This window comes from Hippocampus zosterae, chromosome 13, assembly GCF_025434085.1.
Source record: "Hippocampus zosterae strain Florida chromosome 13, ASM2543408v3, whole genome shotgun sequence".
NCBI lineage: Eukaryota > Metazoa > Chordata > Actinopteri > Syngnathiformes > Syngnathidae > Hippocampus > Hippocampus zosterae.
In genome coordinates this window covers 11,137,575-11,156,937 of record NC_067463.1, presented here as the reverse complement: position 1 = coordinate 11,156,937, position 19,363 = coordinate 11,137,575, and the positions used below count along the sequence as shown (strand labels likewise).

The window sequence follows — 19,363 nt, the reverse complement described above, 5'->3', positions numbered from 1 at the left end:
TAAGATACGACTTGTCTTTGTGTTTTCCTTTTGTGTGCCTCCCCTTCAACGTGACGACTGGAAACGAAGCATTGTGGGGTTTAAAGTGACGTCAGCGTTAAGAGTCGAGCGGTGACTTTTGTGCGGCTGGCATGTGATCAATTCCACACTTTTTACAATTCCCTATAACTGATTGGGGCCAGGGTGGGGTTTGCCTTTTACCAGACCGCACCTTTCCCGTGACTCTTAACAATATAAGCAATCCGGGAAAAGACCGGATTAAAAACACACCTGCACATAGTCAAACTTTGGCTAGTTTTGCTCCACCAAAAAGGGGAGTAAAAACGATTTGGCTGATTCAACTTGTGCCCATTCTCTCTCTCTCATATATATATATATATATATATATAATCTCTCTCTCTCTCAATCAAAGTGGCACTCAAGGGAAGTTAAAGTGTGAACAATTCAGCTCGGTAGTTCTGGCTTTGCATCTTTTTTGGGGTCTGTTCTCAGCCAGTAATCTTTACTGACAGGAAGGGAGAAAAGAAGAAATCAAATGCAAAATTCAGGGCTCGCATTGTCGTACGTCTCCAGTCTCTCTCGATTTTTACCTGCCGGCCACCAGGCAGCAGTGGGGAAACACAGTCCAGACAGTTAATAGCCTTTAACTCCAAAGCCGGGGCCTTGGCTCCGAGACGGCCCTCCAGCTTGGTGCAGAACTCCACCATATTACCAGGTTCCAGATTGAGAAGGACCTGTCGGAATTCATGGCTGGCCATGAGCACAATATCCCTGCCTCGGTCGTCCGCTTCTGTGCTTTCGTTCCTGATCATCCCTACGGTCACTTGGAAGCGGTAGCTGTCAAATCGCTTGACATGACAGGTGTGTTTCGCCAGAGCCTTGATCTGACACATCTCTTCCTCTTCTTGCATTCGTAGCAGCATGGGTAAGGAGACCTGAACCGCTGCAGAGCTGGAAACTGTCTGGTTTGTCACATTCTTTGACTCACATTTTGGGTATCTCTCACCATAGAGGCATCGCAGCCAGTCCCCAAGAAACACTGGCAACATGTTAATGACAGACTGCGCGCCGTTCTCCGTCTCAGCCACGGTGACGAGCTTAAAACGGCCCGTCCAGGTGACTCTGTGTCCCTGCAGGTGGCTACAGAAGATCTGTGTCTTGGCCATACCTTTGGATTGCCAGGCAGGAGGTCCGCACACCTGACTGTACTGGTCCCACGTCAAGGTGGAGTTGTAGACTTTCTGACCTTCTGCGTGATACACATAGATTGAGAAGAATAGAATCACCAAGGAGATGCAAAGTAAGATGAGTTTAACGGGGCCACGGTGCGTCGCTGAGCGGAAAACACCCAGAATTGACGTGCTGAACCGCGTCCAGAGCCGCAGGATGACGGGGATGGCGCACACGACTAAAGTAACGATCATCTTGGTGAGCTCCAGCTCCAGGAACCACTTGAAGAGCTGGATTAAGAGCATGATGGCAAGGCCCACTGCCAGAACAGGCAGAGCAAACAGGAGGAGGAAATAGGCCACACAGGTGCGGATTATACCCACAGCCGTGGAATTCTGGAGGAGCACCACTGAGAATTCACACCACATGAAACACACGAGGTAGGGCACCAGGATGCAGTACGTCCCCCGAAAGCCACGCTTTCTGGCCATACTAGTCACAGAGAGAAGGAAGAAAACAAAAGAATAAAGAGCAAAATGTAATATAATGAATCCAATACGAAATGCTTATTACAATTATTTATAAGTAAAGAAGCTCCCTGTATTGCTCACCTGAAGAACAGGTAAAAAAGGTAAACATACAGCAAGCAGGGGAGACTGAGCTTCAGCACGATTGACTCCCCTAGAGGCAGAGTTGCAAAGGTGCGTCCCAAGATGCCAAGCATTGTCATGTTTTCAGGGAGGAGCTGAGTCAGGCCACAAAGAGACGACGCCACCTGAAGTAACACACAGGTGAATGTAACCACTGTAAAAAAAAAAAAAAAATAGGCTGCTGTCTCAAACCCCCCCAAAAGAACACAAATGGTTCACAGAGACTGGGTAACAAAGTATGGCCCGTGGGCCACATGCGGCCTTGCTCCATTCTTTCACTTGGCGGGCCAAGCAGTTATATTATTATGAGTCCTGTAATATATACATATTGACGTTTTTCCCCTCCTGCTAATGGTTGAGTCAAATATAGTTAATGATGGACTGATTCATTGTTTTATCATTCATTTATCCTGTTCAATATTAAAAATAATAAAATCAAGAAATTATAGTAAAATAAACAAGATCCTATATTCATTACATTCCAGTTATTTATTCTTGTTTGCTCATTAGTGAAATTGTAATGAGATTCACTCCAAATATTCAAATTCAAATTAAGATTGAATTAGGATCGGGTGATCATCGAATATTCATATATATTGCAAGAGAAAGATGATCAACATATCACTAGAAATTGTGTGTTGCTTTCTTTACTCATTTTAAACACACCTGTGCATCGCTCGTGGGGGTGACATTTAATATGTTGGTGGGGTTTTCTTCTTCCCACTTCTTTCTTGAGCAGTACATATGGATTTTGTTATTGCTAGCATATATGGCAATTACGCTTTTGCCTTAATTATATTCTTTTGTACAGTATTTATTATTATTGAGCTTCTTCTATACATTAAATGTTACCTTTGTTTTATTCTGCTCAAAAACAACAACAACAAAAATTGATGAAATGAAAGGAAATCAATCGTGTGCAACCATTCTCACCTCTATGAGCATTGCTCGTCGTGCATATGTCGCAGCCACGGGACTGAGGCTCTGGTAGCTGACGGCCGTGAAGAAGATGGCCACCGTAGAGAGCTCCGAACAGGGGATCCAGCCCTTGTCAGCAACAGGGAAGGAGAATATGACGAAGAAGACGGAGAATATAAAGTAGAGGTACGGCTCGAGGTTATTCCAGCCAAAGTCGTTCTCTGCCTGCTCCATATCCAGGCCAGAATCAAAGCGGGTCAGGAGAGACGTCAGAGTTCGAAAGTTCTCCCAGGTCTGTCAAAGCAAGGAGAATTAAGAGTAAAACGAACGACTACATTTGCTGAGATTAGAGATTTTTTAAGCGGCCGCATTGATTTTTATAAAGCGTAGACATTCCTCCCATCATTTCCTATTCTATCTTTGTGATTGTCACACAACAGTATAATCATTAACTTTTATAATGGGGAAAACCCATTTCAAAAATATCAAACATAATTTGTCCAATCGTCCCTCATATGAATAATAATTTTCCAGCAACGTATCACCCGATCAGGATCTGATTCTCTTAAATACAGTACATCAAACATTATTTTGTTCCCAATATTCAAAATTTGAATAAAGCTTGACCTTTAGCCAACCATGAATTATCCTATTTTTACGAAATTCATATTAAAAAATAAAAGAGCTCACCTTACTCCTCTGAAAAACACGCAGTGTGCAAATGATCATGGAGATGAAGGAGAGATAGAAGACCAACAGCGGGATGACAAAGGAAAACAAGTCAATGGTGAGGTTACTGATGATGAAGAAGAAGATGAGCGTGTTGACATGTTGCGTAGGGATGATGGTGCTCAGCCACTGGAGGCCGGCCCGCGATGCCCAGTCCACCAGGTGCTCTTTCACCTCCATCACAGCATCGATTGGATAGTGCAGCATCTGATGACGCCGGAGACACCACTTGAGGAAGGAATGCCAGCATCGACATTAATGATCATTGTAAGGATGATACCATCAAACGGGATTTCATATCCATTGCTTTTTGAATGGCGCCGGTCTGCTTTGCGTCCAGCACAATCCCACTTCTGCCAAAACTCCAAGACCCTCCATGGTTCTTCTTGTCTTCTGAAGGGGGCAGCTCAGCCTTGCACACCAAATCACAGATACAACACTTTTCACAGAGCGTAGACTTTTCAGTTTCTGTGCTTCTTTTCTTTTCTTTTACCTCCATGCCATTGGGCTTTCCTGTCTCGGATGATGAGGGAACAATCCCTTGAGCGTAATTTTTTGTCATCTCAACAAAGTCCTCCAAGTCCACCAGCTGCTTGGCTGAGGAGACAAAGTTACTGTCATCCATAAGTGACTGCAACGGAACTATTTCTCTCTAAGGCTCAAAGCCTAAGAAACTCACTCTCACTGCTGACCATGTTTTCCAATATTTTCTGAGTCTCTTCTGAAGTGGGTCCAGATATCTTCTTTGCGGCATCCCCTAATACTCAGGTAAAAAAATAAAAAGTGATTTGCAAGCTTGACTTTCTTCATTCTGAAGTAAGCAATCCAACCACACTGTCAGGGGAACATGGGACAATTATAGTCAGATTTTGTTTTGTGTAATACTACAACTTGCATTTATTCAAGTTTTTAGACAAATAAACCTTCCTGCTACTTCACTATTGTGCTGATTGTATCGGTATTTATAACAAGACTGTTCCTCTACACAATATCACTACTCGTAAAATGCTGCAATAGTACAGCACCTGAAACCACTTCACCAGCTTGACATGCAACGTCCAACACATTTTATTTTGTTTATGGTTATTATTATGTCTACGTAGTCAGAAAGAGCTTCAGGAAATGCAATGAATGTAGTCAGGCTTAAATGTTAGTACTTGTACTTGTACTTGTATTCTGTCCGAAAATGGGTATCTGTACATCTCATTAGCCATATCATAACACTGAACTGAATGTGTGTGGGTGGCTCATACCCAGTGCTTTGTTGACCTGGCTGACATTTTCCAGCATCTCAACCATGGCCACTTTAGACTTCTTCTCTGGATTAAGATTCCAGTACATCATCATGGCTGCTTTACGCACCGCCCTCTCGAACTTACTCTCTGCCGACAGTTTCCGAACATCTTCCTGATTCTCTGCAGTGATTCCTGGGTGAGGATGCCAGAACCAAAAAGATCAGCAATGCAAATCCCTGCCCTGCCCCCAACCCCCCACGCACACATATGTATTGGCACAATAACCTATTTTACGGATCCAACAGCGCTGCAAGGCTCTTGCTGCACTCTTTCTTCCCTGTTTTGCAGCTTTTATCAACCACTTTACAGCCAGACGATTGTTTAGATCTCTATCCTCCTCTTCGGCAAGAATCAAGTAGTGCTGACCCAGCTGATGGACAGAAGCGATGTAAAGAAGATTAATTCACTGTGTGTTGTGTGGCCTAACCTAAATACAAAAAATAAATACCGGTAGACAGATAGTGACAGTAAGAGCTATAGCTCAGTTTTGTACAAAAATTGAGAAAACAAATCAAATCTCATTATGATTTTGATAAAAAATTAGGTTCGTTGTGATCCAATACGAAAATACAATACAAATAGAACATTTCTCTTCATTTTCATTTTCAGTGAAGCAGTTTTAGGGTTTTGGTGCCTTGCACAAGGAGAAATTAGATCTACAAAGGTATGCCTTCCTGGATGTGTATGTGTCATATGATGCATTTTTATAGGCAAATACAAGTAGAAATAAATACAAAAATTAAAAAATAAAACCTCATTTTAGAAAAAACAGTGGGCAACAGTGTATCGGATTTCATTAGATACAGAAGTTAAACCTCATGGATTGTATGTCATCCAGGACATACAATCAGGCAAAGACAGTACGGTAATCCAAAAATCCCACATTGAGGTTAATGAGTCCCCCAGATTATTTTAGAAGCCATCGTTTCCTTCCACTTCAGCCACAGACATTGCTATCTGCAAGGGTGGGAGAGGCCATTGGAAGGTTTCAGATGACTATTTGCTAATATTAACTTACATTCTATAATGGATATCTGTCACTATTAAATGTGGAATTGAAGTATCGACTCTATCTAGTTTCTAATCACGGAAATATGTTCAATCCATCAATTGTGTGTGAAGTATTATGAATGTATCCAAATGCTGTTGACATGCGCACACCCTCTGTGGTTATTTAAGGGCTTGGTATGTCTAAAGACATGATACGCTTCTCTGCATAAGTACTAAGCACGCAGGACCTGAGACTGGTGGCTCGACCCATATTAATTTCCCCATTAATCCCCACAGTTTAATGTTCATTAAGTGTACGAATATTTGTCCAAGCAAGTACATTTGCTATCTTTAATTTGAGACCATGAGTACATAGAAAGAGCACATCATTTATGAGCTTTCACATTTGGTTCAAACCACATTTGAAGGGAAAACAACATCTTACGTATCATGCTGGGCGGTTGGCATCATGTTGCAAATTGATAAAAATAGACACTCGCACTGAATCAGACAGCATGAACTGGCGCAGTGGAAAACAATACCAAGAGTTGATGTGTAAAGCATGTGTCTTAACTCACACGGGTTTGAGCTCTGGCATCACCTGCTTCAGCTTTCTCCTCCATCTGGTTCTTCGATAAATCTTCCTCTGGTTCTTCATCTGTAAGGGAAGACAGTGGGATTTATCAATAAGGCTATGTTATATCTCATATTAGGGTTGCTCAAGTTGGGTCTTCGAGAGCCTCCTTTAGATGTCTCCCTCCTTCAACACACCTGATTGAAATGATCAGGATCTTATCATGCTTGCCAGATTTTTTTGATTGGGCACCCCGGGCTTATACCCATGTTGGACCATCGGCAAGTAATAAGATAAACATACTTAAGTTTTAGCCCAAAAGCTAGGTGATAGTGGGAAACAAAAGATCTTTGTTCTGTAACGTGATAATGCAATCATTTAACATCTTACCTTCTTCTTCATCAGTGTCATCTTCCTCTTCTGCTTTTCTAAGTCTTTCCTGTATGATCACTCGCTGGGCTACGGAGGCAAAGGTTCTTCTCCTAGGGATGGTAGATTGGTAAGAATCTGTGGATATTGTGGGGTTACAGTCCAGGCCAGCAGAAGTAGTGTTGGGAATAGGGCATGTCTCAGACAAAGGCTGAGAAGAAAACTCCATATTTTTGTTTAAGAGCTCATCTGAAGAGAGCGTGGACTCCATCACTATAGAGAAGAGTAGTTTGTGAGGGTGATGGTTGAAGGGCAGAGAGGGAATGGCAGAGAACTTATTGGAGACAGGAGAAGGAATTTTGGGGTGGCTGGGGAGAAGGCGTCCATTCAAGACAAGACATAACTTCTGGGTGTTGAAGTTGGCCTCCTTTTGTCCGTCCTAAAATGAGAAATGTGGAAAGGAGTCACATTAGAAGAGCTGTAAATCCATGACAACAGCCACACATGTTATGTGGCTGACAAATTGGACGATCCGTTCATTTGAATCTAAAAGGCCTGATTGAAACCTCATTTGATGACTGTACAGCCGCAGTATGTCAAGTCTTTAATGATGAGATGAATAGTATAGGTACATGACCACAACATTAGACACTCCCACACTTTTACCAACCATGCTGTCTTAAAATTAATTTTGGTCAATTTTAACTGACAATGTACATTGTCATGTGGTAAAACGTAACTCCAAAGTACCATTTAGAAGCACAGCGCATGATGCAGCGCAGTTTTAAAACGTTGCTAATTACCGGTACAACCACAAAAAATGCTAATGAAAGATTACATTTACTTATTTTCATTATATGTTGCAAAATGAATACATATCTGACATCGCCAATATTGTGTGTTGGTGTAGGCGACCTAATAAAGTGGCCGTTCGCTGTACTGGGCAACAACAACGTGCAGCTAAAATAAGAGTCTCACTTAAGTAACGCAGTAGTTGTTAATTTGAACGCGAAAGCATGTAGTGGGAACATATGCACTACAACAAATGCAAAATAATCTTAAATTATTCTCCTGCATGGACTGGAGACCCAAAACTAACTCGACCCAACTAAGTCAATAATACATACCGATTGATTGAAAGAAATGAAACCTCAAGACAGCATAAACTCGAGCAAAATTAACCTTACTCGGATATAAAATCACCTGATAACTTGAAAATAAAGTTTTTTAGTGTTGTCGTGGAACCAAAGCGGAACTCTGACGGTCAATTTCTTACGTGTCTGGGTGAAACACTCTAGTCCTCAAACGCCAGCCTTAAGACCCGCCCTCTTTAAAAAACTCTTTTTTTGATTGGCTAATAGGAACGACACTCTAACGCCAAATTCATCTGGTTTGCCTTCGTCTCGCGTTACAAATACAGTATGTAAAGGTTTGTCTGTTACAGTGTTTTTTGTTCACTACTAAATAAAAAGCTCCTAATATATCAAGGGAACTTTACCCGATCTGCAAGTATCTACATCTTTTTTCGCTAAAAGATGTACAGTATGTGACGTATAGATAAATGGGGGCACGTAAATAATTTGCAAATCTGTCTGTCTTCCCAGATGTGGGTTAAAAGCTGATGCTTTAATCCTCTCATCACCCCCTCTTTAGGCTTTGGACAGTGAAACAAAGTGTCACCTATCTGGATACTTGTTGCAGAGGTTTGTTCCGTCAAAATAACATAAAAACGGCATTAATTCTGCGTCATTTTTGGGGATTGCATCCTTCTCCATGTAGTGCAGTCCAACCAGAGGAGGAGGCGGGACCGTCTTTGCACCGGTGACATCGCGTGTTGCTGTCTCCATCCTCTCTCACAGTCTAGCTGAAGCCTCGGGTGGAAGTCACGATGTCGGACTGCAGGAGGCAATGGAACCGGGAAGATGAGCTACCGGTTTACTTTGCCGGACCCATCGCCACTGGACCGAACCAACGCAAGAGCTACGGCATGTTTGACTCCGTCGAGGGGGCGTTTGAAAGCAAGACCATCGACTTCGACAGTTACGCAGTTGGACGGAAAGGGGGCCGCACCCCCAGGAGTGGGAGCCGGGAGAGACTCCTGGACATCTGCGACTCCACCGGCGGCAAAACCTCTGGTGAAGCCCGAATGGGTTCACAGACCAACTCCCCCGAGGGAGAACGTGGTTGTCCAGGGGTTGAGACGGCGTTTTCCTCGGCTATGGAAACCACACAAGGAGAGGTAAATTCTGAGACAGACACATAGATTTGCGTTGCAAATGCACCTTTTCCACCCAACACATTTGTGCCTAAAACTCCAATAAATGTCTCCCCGGAAAGTGGGCAGGCACGTTGGGATGTTGTGGTGCTGAAGTGGACAGCAACCATACAAAGACGCCATTGTCGTGTCGCGCGCTCGTGCTTGCGCCACTCGCTGTGATCACAGTGTTCGAACGTGCCAGTGACAGTCCAGCGCTACTGTAATCACTGTGGCAAAGTGTGAGGGCGCTCTTGTGCTCGCCCCTTTTGTTGTGCACGTGCACAGTTTGTCCGCGCGCTCGCACGCACGTAACGCTAGTCGCTTGCCTTTCTCTGAGCGCGTACACGCCGAGACCGCGTTTTACAGCGGGGGGAACAAAGGGGATGCACTGGCGACCCCGTTGTGAGTAGAGTGCAACCTGGGGCAAGAAAGCATCATGTCTGGGATCAGTTACAAGGAGAACAACCTCCCCCATATGACGGTAAGAGGGAGCAGAAGGAAGCTGTTGGAAATCCCTGCTGCCAATGCAGGAAGAGGAGATTAAATTCTTAGCGAGGGGAGAAACACTGTCCTGTTTCACTAAGCCTTTTCACTACAGTTTTATTAGCCCGCTAATGTCAATTTCACATTCGAATGTGCACAGACGAGGGTACCGTTTAAGATCTTTTGCCAGAGAGATTCATTTGGGTGTCGTTATGTTGCAACAAGGATTTGAGCGCCAGGCTTCGAATATAAAACATAAAATCCCTTTATCGTTCAGATGGATTAGTCTCACTACCAATGACCGAACACTAAATGCCTAACGTTTCATGTCAAAGACTTTAACAAATGAAATTTATGAATATGATTGGCAGCCTTCACCATGGAGACATAACATTTTCTTCTCTGGCTTGGTGTCCTCGTGGAAGACTTCTATCAAGCGCTGGTTCATTGACTTTTTTTCACCTTAATTTCTCTCTTTCTCCCACTCTACGTCTCTCTCTGTCTTTTGCACTTTCTCTCTCCAACCATCCATCTGATTTTTTTCAACCGGCAGTTCTTCAACGGCATGTGCATAAAATAATGTTGGATTGCAAGAATTTTAGTATGAATAGCATTTGTTGTCAAAACGTGATGCAATGTATACACAATGTCTGACATCTGTTCAGTCCCAATTTCCTTGTACACTTTTAGGGTGACGGCCTGCTGATTAAAGGAGGGCGAGTGGTCAATGATGACCAGTCGTTTTACGCAGATGTGTACATTGAAGATGGGCTCATTAAGTAAGTACACAGTACGATAACCATATCCTGTTGCTGTGCAATATTCTTAGATCATCATTACATTTTTTGTCTTATCAATGTTACAATGACCATCTGTGACCCCCTCTCCTTTATTTCAAAACAATTACCAAAACATACACAAATAAAATGAAATAAGAGTGGAAGTTATTCAGTGGAATCTCCATTGACTCTCCAGACCCTATTTTGATTAACAGGTGTCCGTGTACTGCGCGCAGAAACAGGTGAAACTTAATTTTCTTAGTCGGGGAAGTATACGGTGTTTGTGATCGGGACGTGTGTCTCTCAGTGTTCTAGCAGACAGAAGGCTGATTGAGGTGCAGCCCCGCGGATTTGTGTGGTGGTTGTGATAGTATTTAATTCATAAATATGTCACCAGCATGGGACAATCCCTCTGAATCACAGAAATCAATTCATTGAATGAATTATAATCCTTATCATCTTCAAAATATTTTACGAGCACCCCCGTGACAAGCACAGCTATTGGGTGGGCCGGACCATATATGAAAGCGTGGCCGACTACATTTTCCGCAAGGGGTTGATCTTGCAGTTTACCTGTATAATGTTAAGGACTAGAATAAACCGAGTTTGGGGGGGATCCAAAAAACGTAGACAGAAACAAGGTCTCCGACCTAAAGACAATTTAATGTCTTAATCGCACCGAAAATAAGGCGAGAACATAAAGCGCTGGTCCACAATGAGGACCAGGAGGTAAATCCAAACGAATAACAAAAGGTCCTTGCACAAAAGAGCAAGAAAGCGAAAGTAAAGCGCCTGCAAACTATGAACGAAAAACAATGTAACACCTTGTACACGCACAAAAAGCCAGATCATCAAAATAAAACAGTACTTACACAAAACTTGGTACCGAGAACAATACGCGAAATCACGACGAGGTCAAAAGCCACTAAGTCAATGAACAGTGAGGATAGCAATGCCATAAACAATACTCCCACAACAGGTGTAGGACGGTGGAGTTCTTAAATAGTGCATCTATCGATTACCGATTGGCAGCAGGTGCGCTAGGAAGACCGCTCAAGCCACCTGCTGGCCAGACCGCAAAACCGAAACGTGACATATAAGCTCGTTTTTCATGCACCAATGTCATACACCAACCCGAGGAAGTCTATTTCGGCTTCTGCAATGTGAAGCCCTGCAAAACGTCAAAAATGTCTCTTTATGGCCATTTCTACTTGAGCAAAGTCTAGCGAAATACCAAAAGAAAAAAAAAATTAAATAAATAAAGCAAAAGAGTTACACTGTGCTTTGCGCTACACTTGGGCTGAGCACGAAAATAGCGACCTACATCTTTCACTTGCTTGTGAAGTACAGTACTTGTTGAAATGTAATTCAGAACTATTTGTCGGACTGTGGACATTCATCTAAAACTCATGAAATGGATTTACGGCTTTACAATGTGCAGTTAGTAAAACACAACATCTAGTCTTGGCCTTATAGGGTTACATAGTACTGGACATTGTCGTAACAATTTTTAAAACAATGATTTTCCTCACCTTGATTGCACTGCCGTTTTTTTTTAAATCTGCAGGCAGGTAGGGGAAAATCTGGTGGTCCCTGATGGTATCAAAGTGATCGACGCTAATGGTCGCATGGTGATCCCTGGTGGGATTGATGTCAACACCTGCCTGATGAAGCCTTATCTTGGTGTACGCCCCATTGATGATTTCCTGCAAGGCACCAAAGCGGCGCTTGCTGGAGGCACGACCATGATCAGTGAGTCTGCATGAGAAGTGACGATAGAGCAACCATGGAAACATGGTGCATCCTCTTGACCTCTGACCCTGCCCTATTCCAGTTGACCATGTGACCCCCGAGGTTGGGGACAGCCTGCTGGAGGCATTTGAAGTCTGGCAGGAGGCTGCAGACAAGAGGGCGTGTTGCGACTACTCCCTCCACGTTGACATCCCCCAGTGGAATGAAACTGTGAAAGATGAGTTGGAGATGCTGGTGCAGGAGAAAGGTATATCTATCTCCACTTTTTTGTTCCAAAGTGCTGGTGGCTGCTCTAATTGTAGTCAAATGCTGTTAATCCTTCCTTTGGAGAGAACACCAGAGACAGATTTGCAACAATTTGGCCTTATGCTGAATCCTCTTAAAGGGAAAGCACAGAGGAAATGCACTGTTCTTAATGTACTACTGTCATGGAAGCCGAGTACACATTTCGTTTGTATTTTTTTCAAAGCAATAAAAGAATCACTTTTCTTCTGGGCCAGCAACAAAACAGCCACTTGTGTGACTTGTGCCTTTCAAACAAATACAGTACAATACTTTGACAGAAAACAACATTCATATAGTAACTTTCGATATACATTTTTGTTTAGTTATTTAAATATTATTTTCCTTACATGAAAAACTGTTGCCCGGTAGTCCAGTGGTTAGCACGTCGGCTTCACAGTGCAGAGGTACCGGGTTCGATTCCAGCTCCGGCCTTCCTGTGTGGAGTTTGCATGTTCTCCCCGGGCCTGCGTGGGTTTTCTCCGGGTGCTCCGGTTTCCTCCCACATTCCAAAAACATGCGTGGCAGGCTGATTGAACACTCTGAATTGTCCCTAGGTGTGAGTGTGAGCGTGGATGGTTGTTCGTCTCTGTGTGCCCTGCGATTGGTTGGCAACCGATTCGGGGTGTCCCCCGCCTACTGCCCGGAGACAGCTGGGATAGGCTCCAGCACCCCCCGTGACCCTAGTGAGGATCAAGCGGTTCGGAAGATGAATGAATGAATGAATGAATGAATGAATGAATGAATGAAAAACTGTTCATTTTCTTACCACTTTTTTCAGGTATTAACTCCTTCCAAGTGTTCATGGCTTACAAGGATGTCTACCAGATGACAGATTCTCAGGTGCGCAGGCCTCAAAAGAGCAGAATCTCATCATCTTTACCACTGACATTCATTTGTGGCATGCGTTATTGTTATGTCCTAAACATAATGTCATTATTTGCTCACTTCTCCAGCTGTACGAGGCTTTCTCCTTCTTGAAACAAATTGGAGCTGTGGTGTTAGTTCATGCTGAAAATGGAGATTTGATTGCTAAGGTAACTGATGTAGCAACTTATCAGCTATCATCGTATCCTGCTACATGTTGACTCAGTGTTGCGGCCTCTTCTGCTTTATAATCTACATTGTACCATGACCAAACTTACGTGGAACATAAGAGTGCTCCTGCTGAAGATACGACATGCCTCCATGGACCAAAATTGTTGTCGGTGGTCCTTGAATACAACTTTACCAATTTAGAAGCTATAACTACTGTCACTAGTAGCACACTCGTTGACTTTTTTTAAGCCAAGAACAACAGACAGTTACATTAGAATGCAGAAGAAATATCTGCGCCCCGAATTGCCTACTCCCAATATGTTAACAACATTTATACTTGTCCGACTCTCTTAAGGACTGTCACCAACATCATACGCTTATATTTTATCCATGATTTAGGAACAAAGCAAAATCCTTGAGATGGGAATCACCGGACCTGAAGGCCATCTGCTGAGTCGTCCTGAAGAGGTGACGCCAAGCATCTGTCTGACGGTCCCAACACTGACACGTTGACCATCATTGTGTCCATTTAATAACCACCTGCCCATAGAACTAAAATCCCACTGATCCAAATGACTGACTGGCATACGGTACCCCGGGGGGAGCCCTGAGCACAACATTTTAGTCTAATAAAACCTTTGGACTGCGGTCATTGTCTCTCTCTCTCAAATAGATGTGAACAGGACATGATAACGTGTGACTCTGCAAACTAATTTAAACGGACTTATTTTGGCTCCCTTCCACACTGTCAAACATTATGTAAATTTCACATAATGTGACCCTTAAGGCTCAAATATGGGTAGGTGGACCCAGTGATAAAGCTACAGGTCGATTCAGGCACCAATACTTAAGTCCCTAACTAAGGCACCACTGCATCCATCCATCCATTGACGAGTTTTGATCTGTTCTTGCTTCCAAGTGCAGGTGGAGGCTGAGGCGGTGTTTCGTGCAATCACCCTTGGTAACCGCGTGAATTGTCCTGTCTACATCACCAAGGTGATGAGTAAAAGTGCAGCCGACACCATCACCCAGGCCCGGAGGAAAGGTGGCACTCTCATTCCTGCACCCCCAACTGTAGTTCATTCCAAGAGTGTCTGCATTCTAAATGCTGTATTATGTAAATATATGGAAATTCCTTTTCGGTTGATTCTCCAGGTTCTGTAGTTTTTGGAGAGCCGATCACAGCCAGTCTGGCCACTGATGGTTCGCATTACTGGAGCAAGAACTGGGCCAAAGCGGCTGCCTATGTGACCTCCCCACCTCTGAGTCCTGACCCCATGACCCCAGACCACCTGCACACACTTCTGGCCTGGTAGGACTTGAATATGTGTTTAGCAACGGATGCAAAGCATCCGTTTTTTAAAAAGGCTTTTACAGGAAGGCTGAGTTATTTATAGCTGTAAGCGCTGCATTATGTGAATTTTAAATCAGAGCGGTGACACCAAAGGATACGCATGCAAGGTTTTAAAGCTCTTTTTTTTTTTTTGGTATTCCGGTCACAGGCAGCTGCTCACTGAATACACAATGTCAAAATGGATTTAATAAAAAGTGTCTGGGCCATTGATTGACAGGAGGAGGGATAAACAAAAAGATTGGAATATGGATGAATATATACTTTATACGAATGAATGTCAGAATTTAAAGAAATTCTTCCTGTACATTTTTAGAGCCCCTAATTCTATGAATAGCACAGGAATGTGAAGCCTACATCATCTGTTGCCTTGGCTACCAAGTGCCTCCCTCCTCCTCCCTCCTCTTTCCTCTTTGGTCCTCCATTGCCCGGTTTCAAGCTTGTCCCACAGTGCCTTCTTTAACTGGCAGGGTGTATTTTTAGATTTTTCTTCACAGAAGTCAGGCTACTTCCATGCCAGGGCGGGTCCTTTGCATCATATTTAAACGTCATTATGCCGTAATACAATTACCCAGATCCAATTACAGTATTAGACTGTAAAGATCATAGACGATAGTATTAGCGGAACAACATTATGGTCTGTAGCCGTGCTATGTGCGTGTTGATAACAATGTATCACGTTATGACCCAGTGGCGACCTGCAGGTGGTGGGCAGCGCTCACTGCGCATACAGCACCTCTCAGAAAGCAATTGGGAAAGAAGACTTCACCTTAATCCCAGAGGGAATCAACGGAGTGGAGGAGAGGATGAGTTTAGTTTGGGACAAAGCTGTGGTAAGAGCAAACAAAATGTGTGTCTTTGTCTTTCAACATATCGTAGAATGCCCTTGAGCTCCACCCTTTTGGAATTCTCCTCAAATTTTAAGGAAAAAAAAAATCATCATTGGCGCATTTTCGAAAACACTGGGCATCAAACTGTCGTAATGCATGATGTCATGCAAGAAGTCAGGATTGCAATAATTAAAAAAATATATTTTTTTCTACATGCCCTTTGATAATGTTAAAATTTCACTTTAAAAATTCCCTCACAGGATCCATCGACTGTGGAACAGATTATTTATCGCCGTTATTGTGTTAGGTAGCGTTTCCCAAATTTTGCTGAGGCAAGACCGACATTTTGCAGAAGATAAATCTCCACACACAACATTAAACTAAAATGCAGTATCACAAAACCTATTGTGTATATCCACCCATCCATCCATTTTCTGATCCACTTTATCCTCACAAGGGTCGCGGGGGGGGGGCTTATCCAGATGTCACAGGAAGGCCCGGGGGCAGGATCGAACTCACAACCTCTGCACTCTGAGGTCGACGCACTCACCTATTGTATATACTGCAATTTAAATAGCCTCATGATGATCCTGTCTGAATTGACTCACAAATGTACCATTCTATGTGAAATTTGCCCTGCCTGTAGCTGGCATATGCACAAACATGCACTATTTGTATTCAAGAAATATTAATTGCCAGACGAATTAAGTGAAATTGGATCATTTCCTATGGCACACATGATGATCTCAAATGGCAATATGGGAATGGGAATAATGGCTTCAAGCAGAATGCGTTCAATATTTGAGACTCCTCGAGATTTACGTTTTATCAACTGTCCCTCTTGTCTCCAAGGCCATGGGGAAAATGGATGAGAACCAGTTTGTGGCTGTCACATCCACCAACGCTGCCAAAGTCTTCAATCTATACCCGCGTAAAGGTCGGATAGCGGTGGGCTCTGATGCAGATGTTGTCATCTGGGATCCCGACAGCACCAAAACCATCACGTCCAAACTGCAGCAGTCGGTGAGAACAAAGCATATGAAGAAAGTCAAAGGAAAGGGGGAAAGGACAGGAGGCAAGGCGAGCATGAACAGGATTAAAAACCAAATAAAAGATCAAAGAGGCCTTCCTGCATGTGCTAATGTGCCAAAAATTAAAGGCATTAGACATGCAGGGCTGACACCACAAAAGGGTAAGACTCAATTTCCCCTGACAATTTAGTGAATGCAATAAATATTCCATGAAAAATGTAGAACATACCTTGAGTAAAAATGAACAGCTGATACTGTGGTCTCGCTCGTGAAAATCGACATTTTCAGTGATGTGTAAAAATATGAGACTCATTGGTGGCATCCATTTAAATGACCTTTACATGAAATTGAAATGGAATTCATGGTTTGCAACATCAGGCAGTATTTGAGATATGTCATCTGTCACCCGTCTTTAGGGTCTAATCCCCCACCACTCCCTGGACCACTTCACCCATTTCGCACTGGCGTCTTTCTTCCCCTCCCCCTGTTTTTATCATCTTGCTCTCTGCCCTAAGCCTTTCTCGCCTTTCATCCCCCATCTTCCCAAATGCCGCAGTTTGACTGCATGCATAATTTTTTCTCTTATACAATGCTTGCAGGAATAAACCCTCCTTGCTCTTTGTGGGTTATTTTTCCTGGACTAATATATACAGAGTGCATATGTGTGTGTGTGTGAGATGTGATATCATTAATCTCAGTCCAAACACTTCTTGTCCCGACATCACATGAAGCTCAAGACACTTACAATTGTGCACTCTTATTTATTAGTGTTGGATATTGCCAGTCGAGGGATATTTGCATCGCATTATGCTACGATATGATGTGATGTACCACACAGTATTATGAGCCTCGATATATTTCTTTATACAGCATTTTTCATTGTTGCACAGAATTTCTCAGCATGTAAAACTGTATGTAAATGCTTTTCTCGCAGTCTGTGGAATATAACATCTTTGAGGGTCTGGAGTGTCGTGGGGCTCCAGTGCTGGTGTTGAGTCAAGGCCGGGTGGTGTTTGAGGAAGGGAAGCTTCAAGTTCAGCAGGGTACTGGACGATTCATCCCGCGCAAGCCCTTCCCAGATTTTGCCTACCAACGTCTAAAGTTCAGGAACCAGGTACAGTACAGAAAGGAGAACTCGAAATATATTCTTTTTGTAAAATATGCACAACTCTCCCCCTACCCCATCTCAAAACAGATTAAAGACAAAGGGGTAACACGTGGGCTGTATGATGGGCCTGTGTATGATGTCGTTGCAACCCCAAAATATATCACACCTTCGCCTTCGGCCAAAACATCCCCGACCTCGCACCAGCCTCCACCGGTGCGCAACCTTCACCAGTCCAACTTCAGCCTTTCAGGTGAGACACAAAACTGTGTTCTGTTTATTTTTTTGTATTCTGTACTGAGGGCTTTGCCAAATGTTATGTGGCACTTTAATGACTTTACTATACTGTATTACTTTTCACCTCATCTCTATGTCAAAATTTCAAAATATAATCCAAAAATGACCATTTCGAACAGTTTCAACTTTCAACTGCTCATTTTATCCCTGCCACAATTATTTTTGGAAAATTTCAAAATAAAAGCGAAAATGACAAATTCTGTGTTTTCTCCTCTAATCTCTGCATTTTTGGACCGATTCATTCAACCCACTCCAATTTTAAACGGCTCATTCCAGCTCATTGTATAGCATTCCATGTCATTCGAGTTGAACTCATGTTATTCGATTTGATCGATTTTGATATTGTTCCAAATGACAATCCACACGTTTTCATTCAACCTCTCATCCTTCATACACAATTTCTCTAGAATCTTCTCTAGTCACATAGTATTATGTCAACAAAACATTTTTTGTCAATAAATGTTATCACTGTATTGTAGCATTCTTATAGTCTCTATATTTTTTTATTTACAGGGGCTCAGATTGACGACAACATCCCCCGCAGGTCTGGCCATCGTATTGTAGCGCCCCCCGGTGGTCGCTCCAACATTACCAGCCTTGGTTGAACACTAGGCACAGTTGGAGGGGGGGTTGTGAGGGATTTCACCACTGCACATCACTGAAAGTATGAGCATGCGTTGTGTTTCCTTTGTACAGCAATGTGGCACGCACAAATCGCACCAAAATGATCTGCCTTGAATATGCACTCTGTCAGAAAATGCACATTATACTCGTGTGATTTACAATCAGTGAAGTCATTTGAAAATCAACATTCACAAACTAACTCACTTGAAAATGGTGGACCCTTTCCCTCATTTACAATATAACAACACAGTGTTAGCTCCTTTTTTTAAAAATACAACTTCCATTAAATGTTCCCCACATGATGGTGCTGTTGCTGTTGGTCACGAAATCGCTGCTGGCGGCTGTAGCCGCATCATCTGCAGATGAGCATTTTTGTGACTCATCTAGATCCTACGGCACAGACATCTCTTTCAACGTTACACTGTGGTTGTTAGAAATTGCATTCAGATGCTGTTTGTAAGCTTTGAGCACTCTTTGATGTCCTCCCCCCCCAAACAAGGCAACATGTTCTCCACTATTATGCACTTCCTGCAAAATACAAAAGCGTACAAGGCGTTCAGCCATTGCAATAAATAAAATGATCATTATAGCATTATGTCATGCAGAAAAGAATTGCGGCGTGTTATAGTTTTCCGCTCGCGCTAGAATTGTTTTTTTGGGCTCTCATTACATTTTTAATCCAAAATCTCTTCAGGCTGTTTTATACTTCAAGTTCCTTGTTATTTTTGTTGTTGTTGTTGTTGCTGTGTATGATGCAATATCTAACATTTTTATGTCAGTTTTATTTTGCTGTTGACTGAGCCATTCCTTGATGAATAATAAAAGACTGTTGACAAAAA

General features: G+C 42.9%; 2 protein-coding genes across 6 annotated transcripts; one reads left to right on the top strand and one right to left on the bottom strand.

The window, feature by feature from the left end:
- Positions 1-472: 472 nt before the first annotated feature.
- Positions 473-8,014, bottom strand: wfs1a (Wolfram syndrome 1a (wolframin)). 4 transcript variants are annotated; one of them, XM_052083717.1, is made up of 12 exons: positions 7,899-8,014; positions 6,717-7,134; positions 6,331-6,410; positions 4,988-5,132; positions 4,721-4,894; positions 4,147-4,224; positions 3,961-4,064; positions 3,748-3,879; positions 3,429-3,674; positions 2,754-3,032; positions 1,782-1,945; positions 473-1,662 (listed from the first exon to the last, which is right to left on the bottom strand). In XM_052083717.1, exons 2-12 carry the CDS (start codon positions 6,964-6,966, stop codon positions 489-491), a joined length of 2,826 nt encoding a protein of 941 aa, XP_051939677.1. In that variant the 5' UTR covers positions 6,967-7,134; positions 7,899-8,014; the 3' UTR covers positions 473-488. The 4 variants fall into 4 exon arrangements, with proteins under 4 accessions (XP_051939677.1, XP_051939676.1, XP_051939679.1 ...); XM_052083716.1 differs by having other exon boundaries at positions 7,823-7,988; XM_052083719.1 differs by having other exon boundaries at positions 4,153-4,224; positions 7,823-7,988.
- Positions 8,015-8,507: 493 nt separating this feature from the next.
- On the top strand, positions 8,508-19,363 carry crmp1 (collapsin response mediator protein 1). 2 transcript variants are annotated; one of them, XM_052083475.1, is made up of 14 exons: positions 8,508-8,934; positions 10,126-10,214; positions 11,782-11,966; positions 12,049-12,213; positions 13,030-13,091; positions 13,205-13,285; positions 13,686-13,754; positions 14,211-14,331; positions 14,442-14,598; positions 15,329-15,470; positions 16,320-16,490; positions 17,433-17,612; positions 17,694-17,856; positions 18,414-19,363. In XM_052083475.1, the coding sequence occupies exons 1-14, from the start codon at positions 8,584-8,586 to the stop codon at positions 18,503-18,505; spliced, it is 2,028 nt and encodes a 675-aa protein (XP_051939435.1). In that variant the 5' UTR covers positions 8,508-8,583; the 3' UTR covers positions 18,506-19,363. The 2 variants fall into 2 exon arrangements, with proteins under 2 accessions (XP_051939435.1, XP_051939436.1); XM_052083476.1 differs by lacking the exon at positions 8,508-8,934 and adding an exon at positions 9,264-9,433.

Excerpts from the sequence above, each read along its gene's own strand:
- wfs1a (XM_052083717.1), bottom strand. The coding sequence starts at position 6,966 with ATGGAGTCCACGCTCTCTTCAGATGAGCTCTTAAACAAAAATATGGAG. Across the intron at positions 3,033-3,428 it reads GTGTTTTTCAGAGGAGTAAG|ACCTGGGAGAACTTTCGAAC; the intron begins GTGAGCTCTTTT and ends TTGCTTTGACAG. Across the intron at positions 1,663-1,781 it reads CTTTTTTACCTGTTCTTCAG|TATGGCCAGAAAGCGTGGCT; the intron begins GTGAGCAATACA and ends CTCTGTGACTAG.
- crmp1 (XM_052083475.1), top strand. The coding sequence starts at position 8,584 with ATGTCGGACTGCAGGAGGCAATGGAACCGGGAAGATGAGCTACCGGTT. Across the intron at positions 12,214-13,029 it reads GATGCTGGTGCAGGAGAAAG|GTATTAACTCCTTCCAAGTG; the intron begins GTATATCTATCT and ends CACTTTTTTCAG. Across the intron at positions 17,613-17,693 it reads GTCTAAAGTTCAGGAACCAG|ATTAAAGACAAAGGGGTAAC; the intron begins GTACAGTACAGA and ends ATCTCAAAACAG.